Genomic DNA, 20,504 nt, shown 5'->3' with positions numbered 1-20,504 from the left:
ATCTCCTTAAGCTGATAAGGAACTTCAGCAAAGTTTCAGGATACAAAATCAATGTGCAAAAATCACAAGCATTCCTATACACCAATAACAGACAAACAGAGAGCCAAATCATGAGTGAACTCCCATTCACAATTGCTACAAAGAGAATAAAATACCTAGGAGTACAACTTACAAGGTATGTGAAGGACTTCTTTAAGGAGAACTACAAACCACTGGTGAAGGAAATGACAAAGGACACAAACAAATGGAAAAACATTCCATGCTCGTGGATAGGAAGAATCAATATTGTGAAAATGGTCATACTGCCCAAAGTAATTTATAGATTCAGTGCTATCCCCATCAAGCTACCACTGACTTTCTTCACAGAATTAGAAGAAACTACTTTAAATTTCATATGAAACAAAAAGAGAGCCCATATAGTCAAGACGATCCTAAGCAAAAAGAACAAAGCTGGAAGCATCACGCTACCTGACTTCAAACTATACTACAAGGTTATAGTAACAAATACAGCATGGTACACATACCAAAACAGATATATAGACCAACGAAACAGAGGCCTCAGAAATAACACCATACATCTACAACCATCTGATCTTTGACAAACCTAACAAAAACAAGCAATTACGAAAGGATTCTCTATTTAATAAATGGTGTTGGGAAAACTGGCTAGCCATATGTAGAAAACTGAAACTGGACCCCTTCCTTACACCTTACACACAAATTAACTTAGGATGGATTAAAGACTTACACCTAAGACCTAAAACTGTAAAAACCATAGAAGAAAACCTAGGCAGTACCATTCAGCACACAGGCATGGGCAAAGACTTCATGACTAAAACATCAAAAGCAATTGCAACAAAAGCCAAAATTGACAAATGAGATTTAATTAAATGAAAGAGCTTCTGCACAGCAAAAGAAACTATCATCAGAGTGAATAGGCAACCTACAGAATGGGAGAAAATTTTTGCCATCTATCCATCTGACAAAGGTCTAATATCCAGAATCTACAAGGAACTTAAACAAATTTACAAGAAAAAAACACCCCCATCAAAAAGTGGGGTTGTAAAGTATAATAGAAAAAGAAAATGTGAGATACACCCACACCCACACCATGGAATACTACCCAGCCATGAAAAGGAACAAAATGGCATTCACAGCAACCTGGGTGGAACTGGAGACTATTATTCTTTTTTTTTTTTGAGACAGAGTCTTGCTCTGTTGCCAGGCTGGAGTGCAGTGGTGTGATCTTGGCTCACTGCAACCTCTGCCTCCTGGATTCAAGCAATTCTCCTGCCTCAGCCTCCCGAGTAGCTGGGACTACAGGCACGCGCCACCATGCCCAGCTAATTTTTGTATTTTTAGCAGAGACGGGATTTCACCATGTTTTCCAGGATGGTCTTGATCTTCTGACCTCATGATCCGCCCGCCTTGGCCTCCCAAAGTGCTGGGATTACGGGTGTGAGTGACTGCACCCAGCCACTGTAGACTAGTATTCTAAGTGAAGTAACTCAGGAATGGAAAACCAAACATCACATGTTCTCGCTCATAAGTGGGAGGTAAACTGTGAGGACACAAAGGCATAAGAATGATACAATGGACTTTGGGGGCGGGGGGGGAACGGGTGGGAGGGGGATGAAGGATAAACGACTATGCATTGAGTACACTATATACTGCTCTGGTGATGGGTGCACCAAAATTTCGGAAATCGCCACTAAGGAACTTATTCATGTAACCAAACACCACCTGTTCCCCCAAAAGCTACTGCAATAAAAAATAAATTAAAAGAAAAAATATATATATCTATAGATAGGAAGCCCATTATTGTGTTACCTACCTGGAAGAGCACATAAACCGAGAAACTGAGAACAATTCACTCGTGACAAAGATAGCCTGAAAAGAAGAAAAATTTATCACGTTTAGTTAAGTTTTTAAAAACGTTATAAATGGAAATTCAGTTTAATCAATATGGGTGCTTGCCACCAAATAAGGGTGTGTTAAAGTTTTACAGTAGTCACAAAATAAGAATTCATAGTTAAATATCAATATGTTGGTCACACACAAAAAATAGAAAGACCAAGTTTTAAAACAGGGACTTATTTGTTTGTTATTATTTAAGTATTAAAAATGACAGATGGCTCATGCCTATGATCCCAGCACTTAGAGAGGCCAAGACAGGCAGGCTGTTCGAGCCTAGGAGTTTGAGACCAGCCTGGGCAACATGGTGAAATTCTGTCTCTACAAAAACAAGAAAACAAAAAGCCAAGTTAATTTAAATTTACCTTAAAGATAATAATGTATAGATTGCCAAAAGGTAGTATATGGTATACTTATGTTATCCTGTGGTATATCACCTGAGATAATTTGTATTAGTGATTTAGGAAAATAAATTGGAAAATGACTGACAATTTTCTCCCCGGCATTTATTCTACGTTACTATTTTAAGATTTTTTTTTTGTAGAACTTCCTTAACAGATACGATTTCATATGATGAAAACCACAGGTTTTTGGTTAAAAAGAAATGTCAAGAAATCACATTCCCAGTTTGCAGCACTCAGGGACAGAGGCTCACCTTGTCTGCATGTCAGAAGATGATTTAAAGGAAGATAGGAGGCATCATCTGAATACCACCTGACTTTGAAAATTCGATGAATTTTTGTGTTTAAATGGGAGTTTTAAGTAAAAACGGAAGGTTTAATGCTATTTGATGGTAGGGCAAAAGACCTTTAGGATTGTCTTTCTCTTCTGACAGTAGGGATGGTGCTTTCTTAAGGAGAGAGACTATTATATTTGCAGTGATGAGAGAAAGTATTTGATTGCTCATTGTAGAGAATCTGGTATAACCATAAGTCACTTGCTAAGATTAAATGGCTGATTTTATGTAGAAACTTTTTGTTATTGCATTGATGTGGCTTTTATCTTAAACAGTCTGTTGACAGATGCATTACTGTGCCATTACTTCTAAGTATTACCTAGGATTTGATTTAATGAGAAATGATTATCTCATCTCATATTTGGTATATTATTCTTTTGTCATAAAATAATAAGTAGATTTTGGTACTAAATGGGAGATTATTTCAATCCTACCTCTGTTTCTTACTTACTTGCTTCTACTAAGGTTTTCTCAATGTATAAAGAAGGCCAAAAAAAAAAAGGGTCTTGTTCTATATTATAGACAGTAAATGAATCATGGAGTTAGAAGATCCATTAACGATTAGAATTATATAATCAGAGGGGGATAAACCCTTAATGTTTTCAATATGTGAACTACATTCCACTAAGATTATGATGTAACTAAATTTACATTTATGATGTAGATTGTGACTTTAGCTCATCATTGATCAGAAATGCTAACATACCATGATATCTGAAATGGAGTCTGTTCATCTTCAATAGGCTCTTCGTCTGATGAGTCAAACTCACTTGTTTGTATTGAACTAGGCTTCAAAAGAAATGTTATGTTAAATAACTGTAAAGAATTTTTCTGTAGTTTTAGGATAGCTAGCCCTTGTCTAAACACACACTGAATTCATATTTGCAATGTATTCAGTCATCAATCCAGAATATCATCGAGATCAGCAATATTAGTAATAAATGACTGCTATTTACCTTCCTATTAATAATTACGGCACTGCATAGTGGAAAGAGAGTTGGATTGGGAACCAAGACATCTGGCTTCTGATCTTGGTTCTGCCACTTACTGTATACTCTCTGACAAGCTACTTCAGTTGATTCTGGATCTCAGTTTTCCTCAACTATAAAGTGAGGAGATTTATTCATTCACAAATATTTCTTGACCACCTTCATTTGCCAAGCACTGGAGATGCAAAAGATCTATAAGATAAATAGCCTGCCTTCAGTATGGCTGGAGAGATAGATGTGTGCATAGATTACAGAAGAAAGGTATTATGTAAGTGCTGAAATGGAAGCAGAACTATATACTGTGGAGCAGAGAAGAGAGTGACTGACCATGTAGGGAGCTGGAGAAGGAGTCAGAGGAAATGCTTTAGCTGGGTTTTGAAGGAAGAGCAGGTTTTTAAGAAGACAGGAAAGGGAGCGTGCGGTGGCTCATGCCTGTAAATCTCAGCACTCTGGGAGAAGGCGGGCAGATCACCTGAGGTCAGGAGTTTGAGACCAGCCTGGCTAACATGGCAAAACCTGGCTCTACCAAAAATATAAAAATTAACTGGGCATGGTGGCACATGCTTGTAATCCCAGCTACTCAGGAGGCTGAGGCAGGAGAATCGCTTGAACCCAGGCGGCAGAGGTTGCAGTGAGCCAGGAACACACCACTGCACTCTAGCCTGGGCAACAGGGCATGACTCTTGTCAAAAAAAAAAAAAAAAAAAAAAAAAAAAAAAAAGAAAGGAAAGAAGGTAACCCAAGGCCCTTGTATTGAGGAACTATGATATCAAAATAGAGATGGAGTAGAGGAGATGAAGAAGTAGTTTTGCCCATCCCTTTTCTCAAAAAACAATCCCCACATCGCCTAGCAGTTTGGTGGGGGTGGTGTAGGTGAAATAACCTGCCAGTTTTATGAATCACTAGACTAGAGAGATTGAGACAGACTTTGTATGCTGATCTAAGCAGTTGGAACTTAATCCTGCAGCATTTTGACATGGAAGACTTCTACACTCCCTGCTGAAATTTTAAAGAATCAAAAGAAAAGAAAAGAAAACAAAACAGAACAGAACAAAACCCATGCCCTTTTCTCACTCCCTAGTTGAAACCAATTGAAAGATAAGGAAATGGAGTTTTATTATTGTATATCAAATGGAGTATGCAGCTTAAAGCTGTTGCCACATGCACCTGCCCCTTGTTCAACTCAGAATTAGACAAATGTGTCCACCCAGTCACAGGTGGCCATGGACAGTCTAGGGCTCCTGTGTGCCAGAAAGTGGACCAGAAAGCACCTTCTGCAGGCAGGCAGGTAGCTCCCAAGAGAGAAGGAAAGAAAAAGTTGAGATACTGGTGTTCGGTTCCTTCCAAACTCGGGGATCAGATAACTCAATGGGGACAGGTGGAGAAACAGGCCAGGAGTGAAGGACAGCTGATGTCCCTCCACATGGCAACATAGGGATTAGCAAGTGTAACCACCTAATGCCCTTTCTAGCTTTGAAGCTGTATTTTACAACGGTCTTGGTACTGAAGATCACAGGACGGCCAATTTAGGCTATGTATTTTATTTTTTTCTTTCTTTTTCTTGAGACAGGGTTTTGCTCTGTCGCCCAGGCTGGAGGGCACTGGCGTGATATCAGCTCACTGCAACCTCTGCCTCTTGAGTTCAAGCTATTCGCGTGGCTCAGGCTCCTGAGTAGCTGGGACTACAGGCGTGCACTACCACGCTCAGCTAATTTTTGTATTTTTAGTAGAGAAGGGGTTTCACCGTGTTGGCCAGGCTGGTCTCCAACTCCTGGCCTCAAGTGATCCGCCCGCCTTGGCCTCCCAAAGTGTTGGGATTAGAGGCGCAAGCCACCACCCAGCCCTAGGCTATGCATTTCTGTTGCTTTGGCTCTATCTGAAGTATTATAATACACTGCACCCAAGGAAAGGCTTCCAGAAGGTTGTCAACCCCGGCAGTAGGAAATATGGGTTAGGTGGGGGATCTTCAGCGTCTTGCCTGCATCTGCTTTTTCTTTAAAGCAGCTTTAATGATTCATATTTCAAATTTGTGTGGCCCATTCACCAGGTTTATTCATCCTAACAGAGCTGGACGTTTCTGCTTCCCCAGGCCCTGTGATTCTGAACGTCACGGGAAAAGGGCAGCATTGCCAGGTGGCCCTGGGGCATGGTGACAGCGGTGGTGTCACCCACAAGCCGCGGCGTGGCATTCGTACTCATGGTTTCCCCAGTGGGTGCAGGGCAGCGGCCGGACACCCTTCGGGGCTGGGGTATCGCGCCCACTCATCGCTGACACTCAAGCTCCTCGGCTCGGTTTCCTCGGTACAACGAGGCTCGGCCCTCGTTGGCTGGGAGGATTATGAGACCCCGCAGGGGACAGGTGACAACCCACAGCAGGTGCACAGCGAATGTCCGTCTTTCCTTCGTCAGCCACCGACCCTGCTCTTTCGTCTCTAGTGCCCGTGCGGGGCAAAGTCACCTCCCCGACCCACAGGACGGTTATGGCGTAAGTCGCAGTGCTACCAGGCTACGGCGGCCCTCCGGCCCAGGATCGGGTCCCCGGGACCGCTTGCGTCCCTGCCGCCTCGTTCCTCCAAGCCCCAGCACGTCCGACTCACCGGCTTCATCGCTGGCCGCCCCAAGTCGAGACCAGTGCCGACTCTCTCTGCAGCGCCGACGACTCACCGGTGTCCGGGCCGAGCCCGCGCCCCCTCCGCTTAGCTCACTGGTTCGTCCTTCTGTGAGGTGGGCGCGGCGTCTTCCAGCAACCAATCAGATCCGCTCCTAGCTTCTTACTCCTCCTTCGGATGGCCGAAGGCTTGGCCTCTAATCGCTGATTGGTTCCTAGAAGACCTTTGAAAGACGCGCGGGAGGCGGGCCCTGTGGGACGTTGATTGGCTGGGAGGGCGCCCTCCTCCCGCCAGTTGGGAGAGTGCAGGGGGCGGAGGCGGGGCGGAAGAGTCAGAAGGCGGCCCTAGAGCTTGCGGGACGCTGGAAAACTTCGCTTTCTGATGGCAGGAAGTCAGCGTGGTCCATAGGTTTGAGAGGTGTTTTTTTTTGTTGTTGTTTGTTTGTTTGTTTGTTTGAGATGGAGTTCGCTCTTGTAGTCCAGGTTGGAGTGCAATGGCGCCATCTCGGCTCACCGCAACCTCCGCCTCCCGGGTTCAAGCGAGTCTCCTGCCTCACCCTCCCGAGTGGCTGGGATTACAGACATGCATGTGCCACCAAGCCTGGCTAAATTTTGTATTTTTCGTAGAGACGGGGTTTCTCCATGTTGGTCAGACTGGTCTCGAACTCGGGTTAGGAGTTTTTGTGTTTGTGACGGAGGTCTTACTATGTTGCTCAGGCTGGCCTTGAACTCGTGGTCTCAAGCAATCCTCCCGCCTTAGCCTCCCTTGTAGCGGCTGTGGTAGGGAGTTTTTGTTTCTTTAAGTTGTAATTTTTTTTATTTTTTAAAGGCTCAGGGAAGCACTGTATTGGATCGTCACATGAAAAGCACATCACATAGAGTTTGTAATTATATCTAGACATGCAAATACTAGGGAAAAAACTAAAAATCTGGAGTATAAACATATTTTTTATGATTGAAGTTTTATTTTCTTCATCATTCCAGAAACTAGACACGTTACAGTGTAGATCAATCTTCCTGTTCCCCAAATATGAATTAAATTATATTGTGTGAAAGGGAGATTATAAAATGCCAGGTAAGACAGGTCTAAGGGCCAATGTTTCTACATAATTAGCTGTAATCTTTTAAAAATGTATTTGAGTATTTCTCCCCTTCTCCAGTCCCCTTTAGCCATGGGAAAGGAAGTCGTCTGGAGCAGATCTGAGAAAAATATGCAGAAATTTCAGCCCTGATTCATGTTGTGAAAACCAATGGGTATAGAACTATTAGAAGGAATTCCTTAGTAAAGAAGATATCATAGTTTGAGTTAGAGACTATTAGTCAGGGTTGCCCAGAGATAAAGAATGAATAGGATGTGTATGTATGGATATAGAAACAGATTTATTTTAAGGAATTGGCTTCTGTGCTTGTGGAAGCTTGGTGAGTCCAAAATCTGATGGGGGGAGGCCAGTGCCCTGGAGACTCAGGAAAGGCTGTAATTCGAGTCCAAAAGCTGTTGTAGAACAAAGAAGAGCCAGTGTTGCATGTAAAGTCTGAAGGCTGTCTACTGGTGAAATTACCCCTTGCACAGGGCAGGGTCAGACTTTTGTTCTATTCAGACCTTCAACTGATTGGATGAGGCTCATGCATATTATAGAGGGCAGTCTGCTTTACTCAATGTTTCCCAATTTAATGCAAATCTCATCCCAAAACACTTTCACAGAAACATCCAGAATAATGTTTGTCCAAATAATTGGGCACCATGGCCCAGCTAAGTTGATGCACAAAATTAACCATCCTAGAGACCCACAGAGATTTTTCCATACTCAGGAAATCCTTTTAGATCTGTGCTGTTCAATATGGTGACCACATTGGCTGAGTATCTCAGGCCAAATTAGAAGACAAAATCAAATCAAAGGCCCAATTAGAAAACAACATTTTTGTGTGAACTCAAGGGCTACTTAGGAAATACCTGCCCTTTTATAATATAGGCCTTAGTAGGGTTAAGGAACAGACCACACCCACCACATATTTATAGCTATTGTTTTGATGTGTAAGTTTACATTTCATATTAGAAATGGCCATGGTACTGTGTACAAGAGAATGTAGGTGGGTATGTCTAGACGCAGAGTCTTGCCTTTGGTCAAATAATCAACCAGTATTTAAGGTGCACCTATGTTTTGTTTTATGGCTAGGACTGTAGACTCTTTAAGCAGAGTGGCACAGTTTTAAAATACATTTGCATATATTTGAAAGTAAACCAGGCTGGCCCTGGGTGAACCTGTGAAATACAGTTGGCCATTGGTGTTTCGGGCTCTTATTCCTCATGTTTGACCCTCCCCTCTCAAAGGCAAGAATCCATAAGGCTGGGCTGGTATGTTGGAGGAAAAGGGAGTGGTGGAGCATTTGCTACAAGGCCACTGAGGGCTGAACAGCTCCAGAAAGTGGGTGGGCTGTGGAGTGTGTAGGATGGTGAAGCACACTCAGAGGTGTGCATTTGGTTATGCTGAAAAACAAAGTACCCCTGAATGGAGACTGAAGTCTAGAATGGGAACCAGGCTGTACCCTTGGAAAAGGGGGCCTGGCCCAGGAAAGTTGAAAATGATAGCGAAAGACCACAAAAACAACTAACATCCAGCCTCCCATTCAGTAGAATATGCTCATTTAACCATAGGCATCTTTTGTGTCATTTCCTGGTGGACCATTTTAACCACAGGCTTATTTCCATCCTGATCTCAATATCATGAGCTCAAGATTTTATAATCAGCCAAACTTTCCCTTCCACTCTCCTCTGTTTATCCGACTGCTGGATGTTGAGAATGCCCACCCTGCCCTATCACCTGTCAGCCTATCTCTGGCCAGCTTCTTCTCTCTCTCTCAGCTCCAGCCCTGACTTCAGCCTCTGCGGAGTGATGATGGTGCTCTTTCTTCCTGGCCTTGTCATTCACTGCCTCAGATTCCTGAGTTTCTGCTGTTTCAACTTTTGTATCCCTCAAACCTGGAACTGCCACTTTTTGCATTTTAAGAACAGCTGGGCTGGGCGTGGTGGCTTATGCCTGTAATCCCAGTGCTTTGGGAGCTTTGGGAGGCCGAGGGCAGGCAGATCATCTAAGGTCAGGAGTTCGAGACCATCCTGGCCAACATGGTGAAACCCCATTTCTACTAAAAATACAAAAATTAGCTGGGCGTGGTGGTGGGTGCCTGTAATCCCTGCTACTCAGGAGGCTGACACAGGAGAATTGCTTGAACCTGGAAGGCAGAGGTTGCAGTGAGCCAAGATCATGCCACTGCACTCCAGTCTGGGTGACAGAGTGAGACTGCATCTCAAAAAAAAAAAAAAAAAAAAAAAAAAAACAACAGCTGAATATACTTCTCTACATGCTACTGTGATTGGGATGGAGACAAGGGAAGGAAGGGAGGAACATGGATGGATGGTACAAGTGGGTAAAGCACAAGAAGTGACTGCTGGGGCAGCAAATGCAATCAATTCATCTTTTAATTGTGTGTATAGAGGATTAAATTTTGAAAGACTAATCTACATGTGTTATTTATAGATACTAAAAGTGCAGCACAGGGAAAAAAAGAACTTTATTATTGTTGTTTTAAAACATTTTAACTCACTGTTTTATTATATTTTATCCTTTTTTAAATAAACATGAGAAATTGAAAAAAAACAGAAGTCTTAACACGTGATAGGAAGCTAAGTATCAACATATTAGAATCAAAATTAAGATAGAAATCTTAAGCACATTCAAAGTGGCAAAGCTTTGTTTCAGTTCAGTGTTTAATGAACCTTGCATAGGTCGACCACACGTGAAATTAATTGTTAAGGAAAATAAATAGAAGACAAACATGTACAAAATATCATTAATGATATATGATTGAAAATTGTGACCAAAAATGAAGATGTACTGATAAGGATTTTATAGTATTTTAAGTTTTCTGGAATGGAGCCCCATCATCCCATGAATATCTATGTCTTTCACACATTTGGGGTTAGCACAAAAAAAATAACTTTAAATTTTGTTTTGATTTTTTTTTTTTTTTTTTTGAGATAGAGTTTTGCTCCTTGTCACCCAGGCTGGAGTGAATGGCACAATCTTGACTCACTGCAACATCTGCTTCCTGGGTTCAAGCGATTCTCCTGCCTCAGCCTCCCGAGTAGCTGGGATTATAGGCACCTGCCGTGATGCTGGGCTAATTTTTGTAATTTTTAGTAGAGATGGGATTTCACCATGTTGGCCAGGCTGGTCTTGAACTCCCGACCCCAGATAATCTGCCTGTCTTGGCCTCCCAAAGTGTTGGGATTACAGGCGTGATCCACGTACCTGGCTATTTTGATTTCTTATAGAGTTGTTAATTATATAAACACCTAATTGCTTGTACCCTTTTGCCAGGCACATGATTATCTCTGTACATTTTATTTGGTTGGTACAAAACTGTTAATATATGTTTATGCTTCTTTGTTTTTTGCTTATGTATTCCAAATTTAAGAAATTAGGCCAGGTGCAGTGGCTCATGCCTATAATCCCAGCACTTTGGAAGGGAGAGACAAGAGGATCACTGGAGGCCAGGAGTTCAAGACCAGCCTGGGCAATATATCAAGACCCTGTCTCTACAAAAATAAAAAAAAAAAATAGCTGGGTATGGTGGCAGGTGACTGTAGTCCTAGCTACTTGGGAGGCTGAGGTGGGAGGATCACTTGAGCCCAGGAGTCTGAGGCTACAGTTAGTTATGATTTTGCCACTGCATTCCAGCATGGGTGACAGCAAGACTCTGCCTCCAAAAATTTTTTTTTAAAAGTAGAGGGTATTGCCTTAGTGTGCCTGTGCTGTATAGAGCTGTTCTAACTGTTAGATACTAGTAGGGGAAGAAAGCTAGAAGAGACTGAGTGATGCTAGCAAAGTAAACAGCTGAGTTGAAAAGAGAGTGGAAGTTCAGGAGGGCTGAAAAGAAGGAAGAATAAATGAGGTGAGGGGGGTCCTCTGGGAACTGAGGACTGGGACTGATACCTGCAGCATCTGGGTCAACAGATGCCCCTCATTCTCTATGTTCAGGGGGACCCAAAGAACCAAGAGACAATTGCTGCCTCCTTGGGTGGTCAGAAAAGGTCATTATAAGAAAAGCTTATTCTGAACCACAGGCAGGAGTGTGTAAAATTCAAAAAGAAAATATATACTTCTTGGCTAGCTGATGGAATAACAATCTGCACTGGACACAGAATGGAGCTCAGTGGTTGGGCAGAGGTTATTGAGAACTAAGTGGTCTTTAAGTAACAATAATTAGTAACAGTTGCCATTTTTTAAAGGGCTTATTATGGGCCAGGTGCTGTTTTAAGATCTTTGCCTACATCTTTTCCTTTAACTCAGTTTTCCTAAGAGGTGGTTCAAAAAGATGAAAGCAACTTGCCCAAGGTTAACTGGCCCAGTCAGTAAGGGGTGAAGCTGGGAGTTGACTGAGGCAAGTTGACACTAGAGGCTGATACTCTTAAGCACTATACTGCATCCCTAGGAAAACTTGGGTCTGTATCTTTTCTACCTGTGCTCAATAGAATGTCCTCAGAACTTTAGCGTAGTGACTGTATTAGTCTGTTTTTTCACTGCTAATAAAGATATTCCTTAGACTGGGTAATTTACAAAGGAAAGAGGTTTAATTGATTCACAGTTCAGCATGGCTGGGGAGGCCTCAGGAAACTTAGAATCATGGTGGAAGAGGAAGCAAACACATCCTTCTTCACACGATAGAAAGGAGAAGTACTGAGCAAAAGAGAGGAAAGCTCCTTATAAAACCATCAGATCTCGTGAGAGCTCACTCCATATCATGAGAACAGCAGCATAGGGGTACCCACCCCCATAATTCAGTTACCTCCCATGATGCGTGAGGATTATGGGAACTACAGTTCAAGTGAGATTTGGGTGGGGACACAGCCAAACCATACCAGTGACTAAATGTCAAACTAGTAAACTGCACCTATATTAGGTGATCTGCAGAAGTTAGTTAAAGATAAAATGGGTCTTATGGCAGAGTTGTACAAAACTCTAATCAGGGAAACGGGTACAGTATCAGGAAGGCATAACTGAATGTGAAAGAGATCACTAAATTGATAACTGTATTAATAAATCTGTTTCAAGAATAGCCCAATAGGATGGTGGCTGGCTAAAAGTTCAGAAAAGGGAACACTTTAAAAAATAAAATGGCTGTGTTTTTTCCTGTCTTGCCTTGGGAGGAGTACGACAGAGTCTGGTTTTTTACTTAACCAGGTTCCTTCTCTTCTTGGGCACATAGCTAGACTACATTTCCCTATGTCCCTTGCAGTTTGGTGTCCATGGGACTGAATTCTGGCTAGTGGATGGGAGGTGCTGTGAGCCACTACTAGGCCTGGTTTGTAGAGAACTTTGCACAGATGAGCCTTCTAGCTTTTAGCAACAGCTTAATGCAGAGAAGCAGGTGATCTTGGAAGCCATGAAGAAAATACCCTGCACATTAATTTTAAGATGTCATTGATTGTAATATATAACCCAACTTCTGAAATGTTAAATGCTAAAAAAAAGTGAATCTTACTCAAATATGTTAATGGGGATATGTTGATCACTGGAAAGGTACATCTCCTTTGTAAATGATACATGAACATTTGATTTATATTTTGAGTTCTTGTTGGTTTGGTCAGAATTTAGAATGCCTAAGTCCTGAAGGGTTTTATCAATATGTGGTTCGATCAATACCACTAGAATGTTAGCTCAGTTTTGTCTGCTTTGTTTTCTACTGTTTGCTCAGCACGTGAAAAGCCTCTTGCACATGAACGAACATTTATTGGAGGAAGGAAGACAAAGTTGGAGACTGCCTGTATAGCTCCATGATGCCTTGCCTGCCAAACTAGTCAGCTCTCCTCGGACTTAGCCATGGGAAGGCTTTCACATGGTGGCAAGAAACTCAGTGAGTCAGATATTTTACCTTAATGGTTGACAGCGTTGTTGGGGGATACAATCTTTTTCGTAAGGAACTTGAAGAAAAACTAAGTTCTGTCATATAGGTAAATAACAACTGTTGAAAAAAGATTAGAGAAAGGAGAAATCAACATAGAAGAGAAATATGTGGGACGGCTTTGTAGAATAATAATTTATTCGACACTGTTAGTTTGTCAAGGGCTGTTCTAATCTCTTCATATATTTACACGAACGGTGGTAGGTGGAATTAATGGTCCAGACCTTTGTCTCTCTTTGTAGCCAAACTTTCTGCCATGAGATTTTGCATTTCCTCCCCCTAATAAGGTAAAGTCCATTTTCCAGCTCCTTGACTTCAGATTTGGCTGTGGAACTTGCTTTGGCCATTGGAATGTTAGTAAGTATATATGTTGGGGTGTCCTCAAAACCACCCCAAGGTTGAATGACTTGCTAGTAGGACTCACATGACTCAGATACATTCATAGTCACAGCTATGATTTCTTACAGAGAAGGAATACCAAGCAACATCAGCAAAGAGAAGGGTGCACGGGACAAAGTCCAGAGGGAGCCAAGTCCAAAGTTCTCTCCCTGGGAAGTCACACAGGACGTGGCTAACCTTCTTAGCAATGAGTTGGGACAACACACGTGAAGTGTTGTCACAGGGAAGTGTGTAGAAAAATTATCAGTAGGATCCCATGCAGTAGGGTGGAACTCACTTGCAATTATCCCTGTTAGGGGTCCTGGGCTTAACCAGCTAAAATGAACCCCATTAACCATAAAGGTCTATCTTAGAAAGCCAGGTGGCTTCCTCCTTGAATTTCTGTATAAACCTTTTGTTTCTGGCCTGAGGCATCAGTTCAGGAGCAACACAACTGGTCAGTAAGCTGGAGCCTCCAGGGCTGGGGCAGTTCCATGGTAGTCAAGGTAAACCCCTAAGAAGTACACAGTGTACATGCCACCCCTTGAAACAGAATTTACAATTCTAGGGTATCCCAAGGAGGACATACGTGGGCCAGGCAGGATAGGTGAGCAGTGCTGTGCCACATGGTGGGGCCTCCTACCCTAGGGTTCTCAGTCCAGTCCAGATAAATTCAGTTCACTCCTCGGCTTCAGGGAGTCTTTCTGAGACAGTCAGTTCCAAACAGCTCTGCTTGTCAGTGACATGGCTTCATTTGCCTCCCATGTGTGTGGACATTTATAGGTGTGCTGTATGGAGCGCAGGGGTCTGGAGCTGGCCAGCTGCAGGTGCCATGGTCAGCGCTGGCCCCATCTGGCTTTGGCTCAGGAGTCAGTTTGAATTCAAAGTGCCTGCTTCGAGCTTGGAAAGGCAGCGTGGGGAGTTTTCCCTCATGAAGAGGAGGAAGAAACAGTTGTAAAAACAGAGGTCATTAATGCCTCCCTGCCCCTGCCCATACCTCCCCAGTGTTTTGCTTTTTCTCCCTTGTTACAAAATCATTGTTTCCCATTTTGTAATCATTACTTTATGGTTTTTCCTAGTCACTTTTTTCCTCCTCTCATCAGACCTTTTATCTGAAAGGTATCAGGCAAGGGGACAAAATCATTTTCACAGAAAAACCATTTTATGCCACTTAACCAGAAAGGCACGTCATGTTCAGAAATCAGGACAGAATCCTTAAGTTTCAAACAGTTTCAAAATGATTGACATAACCTCCCACCTCTTCTGTCCTGATCATGTATCTAGTGAGCAGCCTAGAAAAGATCAATGCCTTTCTGGAAACAGTTGCATTTAACAATCAAACTGCCTTCTATATTGTGTGTACCAGGAGAAAGGTGAGGGAAGTAGAATCAGGTTGTCAATTCATTATAGTCAATGGCAGCGAATCCAGAACACAACAGGTCAACGGATGTAAGACCTAGAGGGGCTTGATAGTCTGATCTGTCGGGACGGTAGAGGGGTCACTGTGATCTCTTCCATCCCAGTTGCCGTGATGTGCTTCCCCCAGGGTGTAACTATTGGCAGTAATTGCAAGTTAGGAACACAGTCCGCAGGTGTATTAGAAACACAGAACTGAGCAACTCAATTTCAGGTGGTCCCATCAGAGAGTAAACCTTCCATCAGCATCTGTATGTGACCCAGATGGTCCAGCCAGCATCCGTGATGTTTTCATAGCATCCGCTGTCCAGCCAGCATCCTTGATGTTTTCGTATGTCTGCACAGAGGAGTGTCTCAAACCTGCACTGGTTCTCAAGTTGAAGTCCTATTCACCTAACCTATGCCTGCTTTCAGTTGAGCACAGCTTGTCTGGAAGCTGTAACAGCTCATAACAGATAGTGTCAGCATTTAGCTTAAAGTCCCAGGAATTAGGATCTGTGATTTCAAAAATTCAAAAAAAGCAGAGGCTTTGCTTTGGCAGCAGCAAAGGCAAAGTCTTGCAGGGGCAGACAGCTGTGTTCCAAGTCCAGGTGACAAGCAAGGCTTTTTTTGAATCTTGTGATAAATGTCAGTCCAAACTGACCTTCTTAAAATATGCACATCAGGCCAGAAATTCATCAACTTTTCTAAGGGTCAGACATCAGATTTCAAGATAGTTCATTAGCAAACTAAAAACTGGTCTTTAAAATTCTAAAAATGTATCTTTATCTGGAGTTTGCTTCTCTTCTCATATTATCTCCTTTTCCCTGAGGCTCCAATTGACAAAAATAGTAGAAATCACTGGTTATGGAGACTGGCTCTGTTTTTACTACAGGTCTACTTCAGAGACATTATAGATTCAAGTTTCAGACTGCCTCAATAAAGTGAGTTACACAAATTTTTCAGTGTCCCAGTGCATAAAGAAGTTATATTTACACTATATGTAATGCTTTATGCAGCATTATGTGTAGTGCAATACATGTCTAAAAATGTCCATACCTTAATTTAAAAATACTTCATTGTGGGGCCAGGCACAGTGGCTCATGCCTGTAATCCCAGTACTTTGGGAGGCTGAGGCGGGAGGATCATGTGGTCAGGAGATTGAGACCATCCTGGCTAACATGGTGAAACTCTGTCTCTACTAAAATACAAAACATTAGCCAGGCGTGGTGGCGGGCACCTGTAGTCCCAGCTACTTGGGAGGCTGAGGCAGGAGAATGGCGTGAACCCGGGAGGTGGAGCTTGCAGTGAGCTGAGATCGTGCCATTGCACTCCAGCCTGGGCAACAATGAAAAAAAAGACTTCATTGCTAAAATATGCTATATACAGCATCATGTATAGCGCAATACATGATGTCTAAAAATGTCCAACCTTAATTTAAAAATACTTTATTTCTAAAAAGTGCTAACAATCATCTGACCCTTCAGCACGTTGTCATCTCTTTGCTGGTGGGAGGTCTTGCCTTGATGTTGATGGCTGCTGACTGATCAGCGGAAGATTGGTTGCTGAAGGTTGAGGTGGCCCTGTTGATTTCTGAAAATAAGACAGCAATGAAGTTTGCCACATAGGTTGTCTCTTCATTTTATGAAAGTTTCCTTTGTAGCATGTGATGCCATTTGATAGGAATTTGCCCGTGAGAATTTAAAAATTGGAGTCAATCCTCTCAACCCTGCTGCTACTTTATCACCTGTTGACATAATATTCTTATTCCTTTGTTGTCATTCTAGCAATGTTCACAGCATCTTCACCAGGAGCAGATTCCATCTAAAGAACCAATTTCTTTTGCTCATCCATAAGAAGCAACTCATCATTCATTCAAGTTTTATCATAAGATTGCAGCAATTTAGTCACATCTTCAGACTCCACTTTTTTATTCTAGTTCTCTTGCTGTTTCTACCACGTCTGCAGTTACTTCCTCCATTGAAGACTTGATTCCCTGAAAGTCATCCAAGAGGACTGAAATCAGGTTCTCTGAACTCCTGTTAATGTTGATATTTTGGCCTCCTTCCAAAAATCACAAATGATCTTTATGGCATTTAGAATGGAGAATCCTTTTTGGAGGTTTTCAACTTACTTTCCCCAGATTCTTCAGAGGAATCACCACCCGTGACAGCTATAGCCTTACAAAATATTTCTTTCTTTTTTTTTTTTTTTTTTTTGAGGCACAGTCTTGCTCTGTCACCCAGGCTGGAGTGCAGTGGTGCCATCTCGGCTCACTGCAAGCTCCACCTCCCGGGTTCATGCCATTCTTCTGCTTCAACCTCCCATGTAGCTGGGACTACAGGTGCCCAACACCACGCCCGGCTAATTTTTTTTTTTTTTTTTTAATGTATTTTTTAGTAGAGACGGGGTTTCACCATGTTAGCCAGGATGGTCTTGATCTCCTGACCTCATGATCCACCCATCTCAGCCTCCCAAAGTGCTGGGATTGCAGGCGTGAGCCACTGTGCCCGACCCAAAATGTATTTCTTAAATAATGAGACTTAAAAGTCAACATTACTCCTTGATCCACGAGCTGCAGAATGGATGTTGTGTTAGTGGGCATGAAAACAACATTCATCTCCTTGTACATCTCCATCAGAGGGTGACGAGTGCATTGTCAATGAGCAGTAACATTTTGAAAGGAATCTTTTTTTCTGAACAGTAGGCCTCAATAGTAAGTGTAACATATTCAGTAAACCAAGCTGTGAACAAACGTGCTGTCATCCAGGCTTTGTTGTTCCATTTATGGAGCACAAGCAGAATCAATTTAGCATAATTCTTAAGGGCCCTAAGATTTTTGGAATGGTCAAGGAGCATTAACTTCAACTTAAAGTCATCAACTGCATTAACCCCTAACAAAAGAGTCAGTCTGTTCTCTGAAGCTTTGAAGCCATACATTGACTTCTCTCTAGCTGTGAGAATCCTAGATATCATCTTCTTCCAATAAAAGGCTGCTTCATCTGTACTAAAAATTTGTTGTTTGGTGTAGCCACCTTCATCAATGATCTTAGCCAGATCTTCTGAATAACTTGCTGTGGCTTTTGCATCAGCACTTGCTGCTACACCTTGAAAGAAGATTTGGGACACAGCTTCTTTCCTTAAACCTCATGAACCAGTCTCTGTTAGCTCCCAGCTTTTCTTTTGCAGCTTCTTCACCCCTCTCAGCCTTCATAGAATTGAATAGAGTTAGGCTGGGCATGGTGGCTCACACCTGTAATCCCAGCACTTTGGGAGGCTGAGGTGGGCGGATCGCTTGAGGTCAGGAGTTGGAGACCAGCCTGGCCAACATGGTGAAACCTCATCTCTACTAAAAATACAAAAATTACCTAGGTGTGGTGGTGCATGCCTGTGGTCCCAGCTACTCGGAAGGTTAAGGCAGGAGAATCGCTTGAACTCAGAAGGTGGAGGTTGCAGTGAGCTGAGATCACGCCACTGCACTCCAGCCTGGGCGAGAGAATGAGACTCTGTCTCAAAGGAGAAAGAAAAAAAAAAAAAGATATTGAAGAGCATTAGGGCCTTGCTCAGGATTCTGGATTAGGCTTTGGCTTAAGGGAATGTTGTGGCTGGTTTGATCTCCTACCCAGAATATTTAAATTTTCTTCATATCAGCAGTAAGTCTGTCTCACCTTTCTGTCATTCATGTGTTCACTGGAGCAGCATTTTTAATGTCCTTCAAGAACTTTTCTTGCCTTTCACAACTTGGCTAACTAGTACAAGAGGCCTAGCTTTCAGTCTGTCTTGGTTTTTGACGTGCCTTCCTCACTAAACTTAATCATTTCTAGCTTTTGACTTAAAGTGAGAGACGTGTGACTGTTTGTTTCACTTGAACTCTTAGAGAGGTCATTGTAGGGATATTGGCCAAATCTCTCTCTCTTTTTTTTTTTTTCCTTTTCTTTTTTGAGATGAAGTCTCCCTCTGTTGCCCAGGTTGGAATGCAATGGTGTAATCTCGGCTCACTGCATCCTCTGCCTCCCAGGTTCAAGTGATTCTACCGCATCAACCTCCCAAGTAGCTGGGATTACAGGAGCCTGCCACCATGCCTGGCTAATTTTTGTATTTTTAGTAGAGACAGGGCTTCGCCATGTTGGCCGGGCTGGTCTCGAACTCCTGACCACAGGTGATCTGCCTGCCTCAGCCTCCCAAAGTGCTGGGATTATAGGCGTGAGTCCCTGAGCCCTGCCTAATTGGCTTAATTTCAATATTGTTGTGTCTTGGGGATAGGGAGGCCTATGAAGGAGAGAGATGGGGGAATGGCCAGTTACTGGAAGAGTGAGAACATACACAACATTTATCAATTAGGTTTGCTGCCTTATGCAGGGATAGTTTGTAGTGTCCCAAAATAATTACGATAGTAACATCAAAGATCACTGACCACAGATCACGACAGTAATAATAAACAAGTTTGAAATACTGTGGGAATTAGAAAAATATGACACAGAGATATGAAATGAGCACACGCTATTGAAAATAATGGCCCTGATAGACTTGCCAGGGGCAGGGTTGCCACAAACCTTCAGTTTGTAAAAACCCACAATATTTGCAAAGTGCAACAAAGCAAAGTGCACCAAAATGAGGTATGCCTGTACTCAAAGAGTTCATATTCCAATCCACCCACTGGTGGCAAAAAGCAAGAACTTTGTTTCTCATTAACATGCTTTCTTTCCAACTTTCCTTGATTGAAATGATCCCAGTAGTAATTATGAAATTACAAGCATATAATATTTTGCATAAATTTGTATCATACATCCAGATGCAATAGTCACAAAACAAGATATTTTAAAGAAATATTTTTTTTTCTCATTGTAAATTTACTCAAATCTCTAGTCATAAATCCAGCATTTATAGGGTTAACATTCAGCTGTCAGGGAAGATTCTTGCTAGAATGCACAGGAATGGGAATGGTTACTGTAGCAGTGGCAGCAGCTAGGCTGAAGACTGGACAGCCAGAGTGTCTTTTTCTTCCCCTGCCCTCCTCCACTTTCTGATTTCTCTAAAGCTTTGTCTAGCCCTGGAATTGATTTAATGTTTTCCCCACTTACTTGGAGGAAAGAGCAATATAAACTTTTAAATTCTTAATTTTAATTTCTTAGAGACAGGGTCTCCTTCTGTCACCTAGGCTGGAGTGCAGCGGTACAATCATAGTTTAATGTAGCCTCGAACTCGTGGGCTCCTGGGAGCCTCCTGCCCCAGCCTTTCAGGTAGCTTGGACTATAGACAAGCACCACCATGCCTGGCTAATTTTTTATTTATTTCTTGTAAAGATGAGATCTTTTTATGTTGCTTAAGCTGGCCTTGAACTTCTGGCCTCAAGTGATCCTCCCCCCTCAGCCTCCCAAAGCTCTAGTATTACAGGCGTGAGAGTCACTGCACCAAGCTCTTTATAACATTTTTGTTTTTTAGGTCTAAATATTTTTTTTCATTTGTTATGTTAGAAATTTAGTTGATTTAAAATTTTTTTTTTTTTTTTTTTTTTTTTTTTTTT

General features: G+C 42.3%; 1 protein-coding gene and 1 long non-coding RNA gene across 5 annotated transcripts in view; one reads left to right on the top strand and one right to left on the bottom strand.

Annotated features, from left to right (window-relative positions):
* Positions 1-6,442, bottom strand: part of CDKN3 (cyclin dependent kinase inhibitor 3) — a 25,503-nt gene extending 19,061 nt beyond the window's left edge. The window contains exons 1-3 of the mRNA XM_017849487.1: positions 6,237-6,442; positions 3,357-3,439; positions 1,835-1,890 (exon numbers count right to left, since the gene is read on the bottom strand). Of these exons, the coding sequence (XP_017704976.1) occupies positions 1,835-1,890; positions 3,357-3,439; positions 6,237-6,245 (148 nt within the window). The 5' untranslated portion in view covers positions 6,246-6,442. The remainder of the gene's footprint in view (positions 1-1,834; positions 1,891-3,356; positions 3,440-6,236) is intronic.
* A 74-nt stretch (positions 6,443-6,516) lies between these two features.
* The window catches only part of LOC108513665 (uncharacterized), a 71,629-nt gene continuing 57,641 nt past the window's right edge, over positions 6,517-20,504 (top strand). For 3 of the 4 annotated variants that reach the window (XR_001880971.1, XR_001880973.1, XR_001880974.1), the window contains exons 1-2: positions 6,517-6,656; positions 13,001-13,159. This is a non-coding gene — a long non-coding RNA (uncharacterized LOC108513665). Of the gene's footprint in view, positions 6,666-13,000; positions 13,160-20,504 lie in introns of all 4 variants that reach the window. The other variant, XR_001880972.1, reaches the window with a different exon arrangement.

This window comes from Rhinopithecus bieti, unplaced genomic scaffold, assembly GCF_001698545.2.
Source record: "Rhinopithecus bieti isolate Rb0 unplaced genomic scaffold, ASM169854v2 scaffold_29928, whole genome shotgun sequence".
In the NCBI taxonomy this organism is placed as follows: Eukaryota; Metazoa; Chordata; class Mammalia; order Primates; family Cercopithecidae; genus Rhinopithecus; species Rhinopithecus bieti.
The sequence above is the reverse complement of the archived record's forward strand: the minus strand, read 5'-3'. Positions and strand labels throughout refer to the sequence as shown.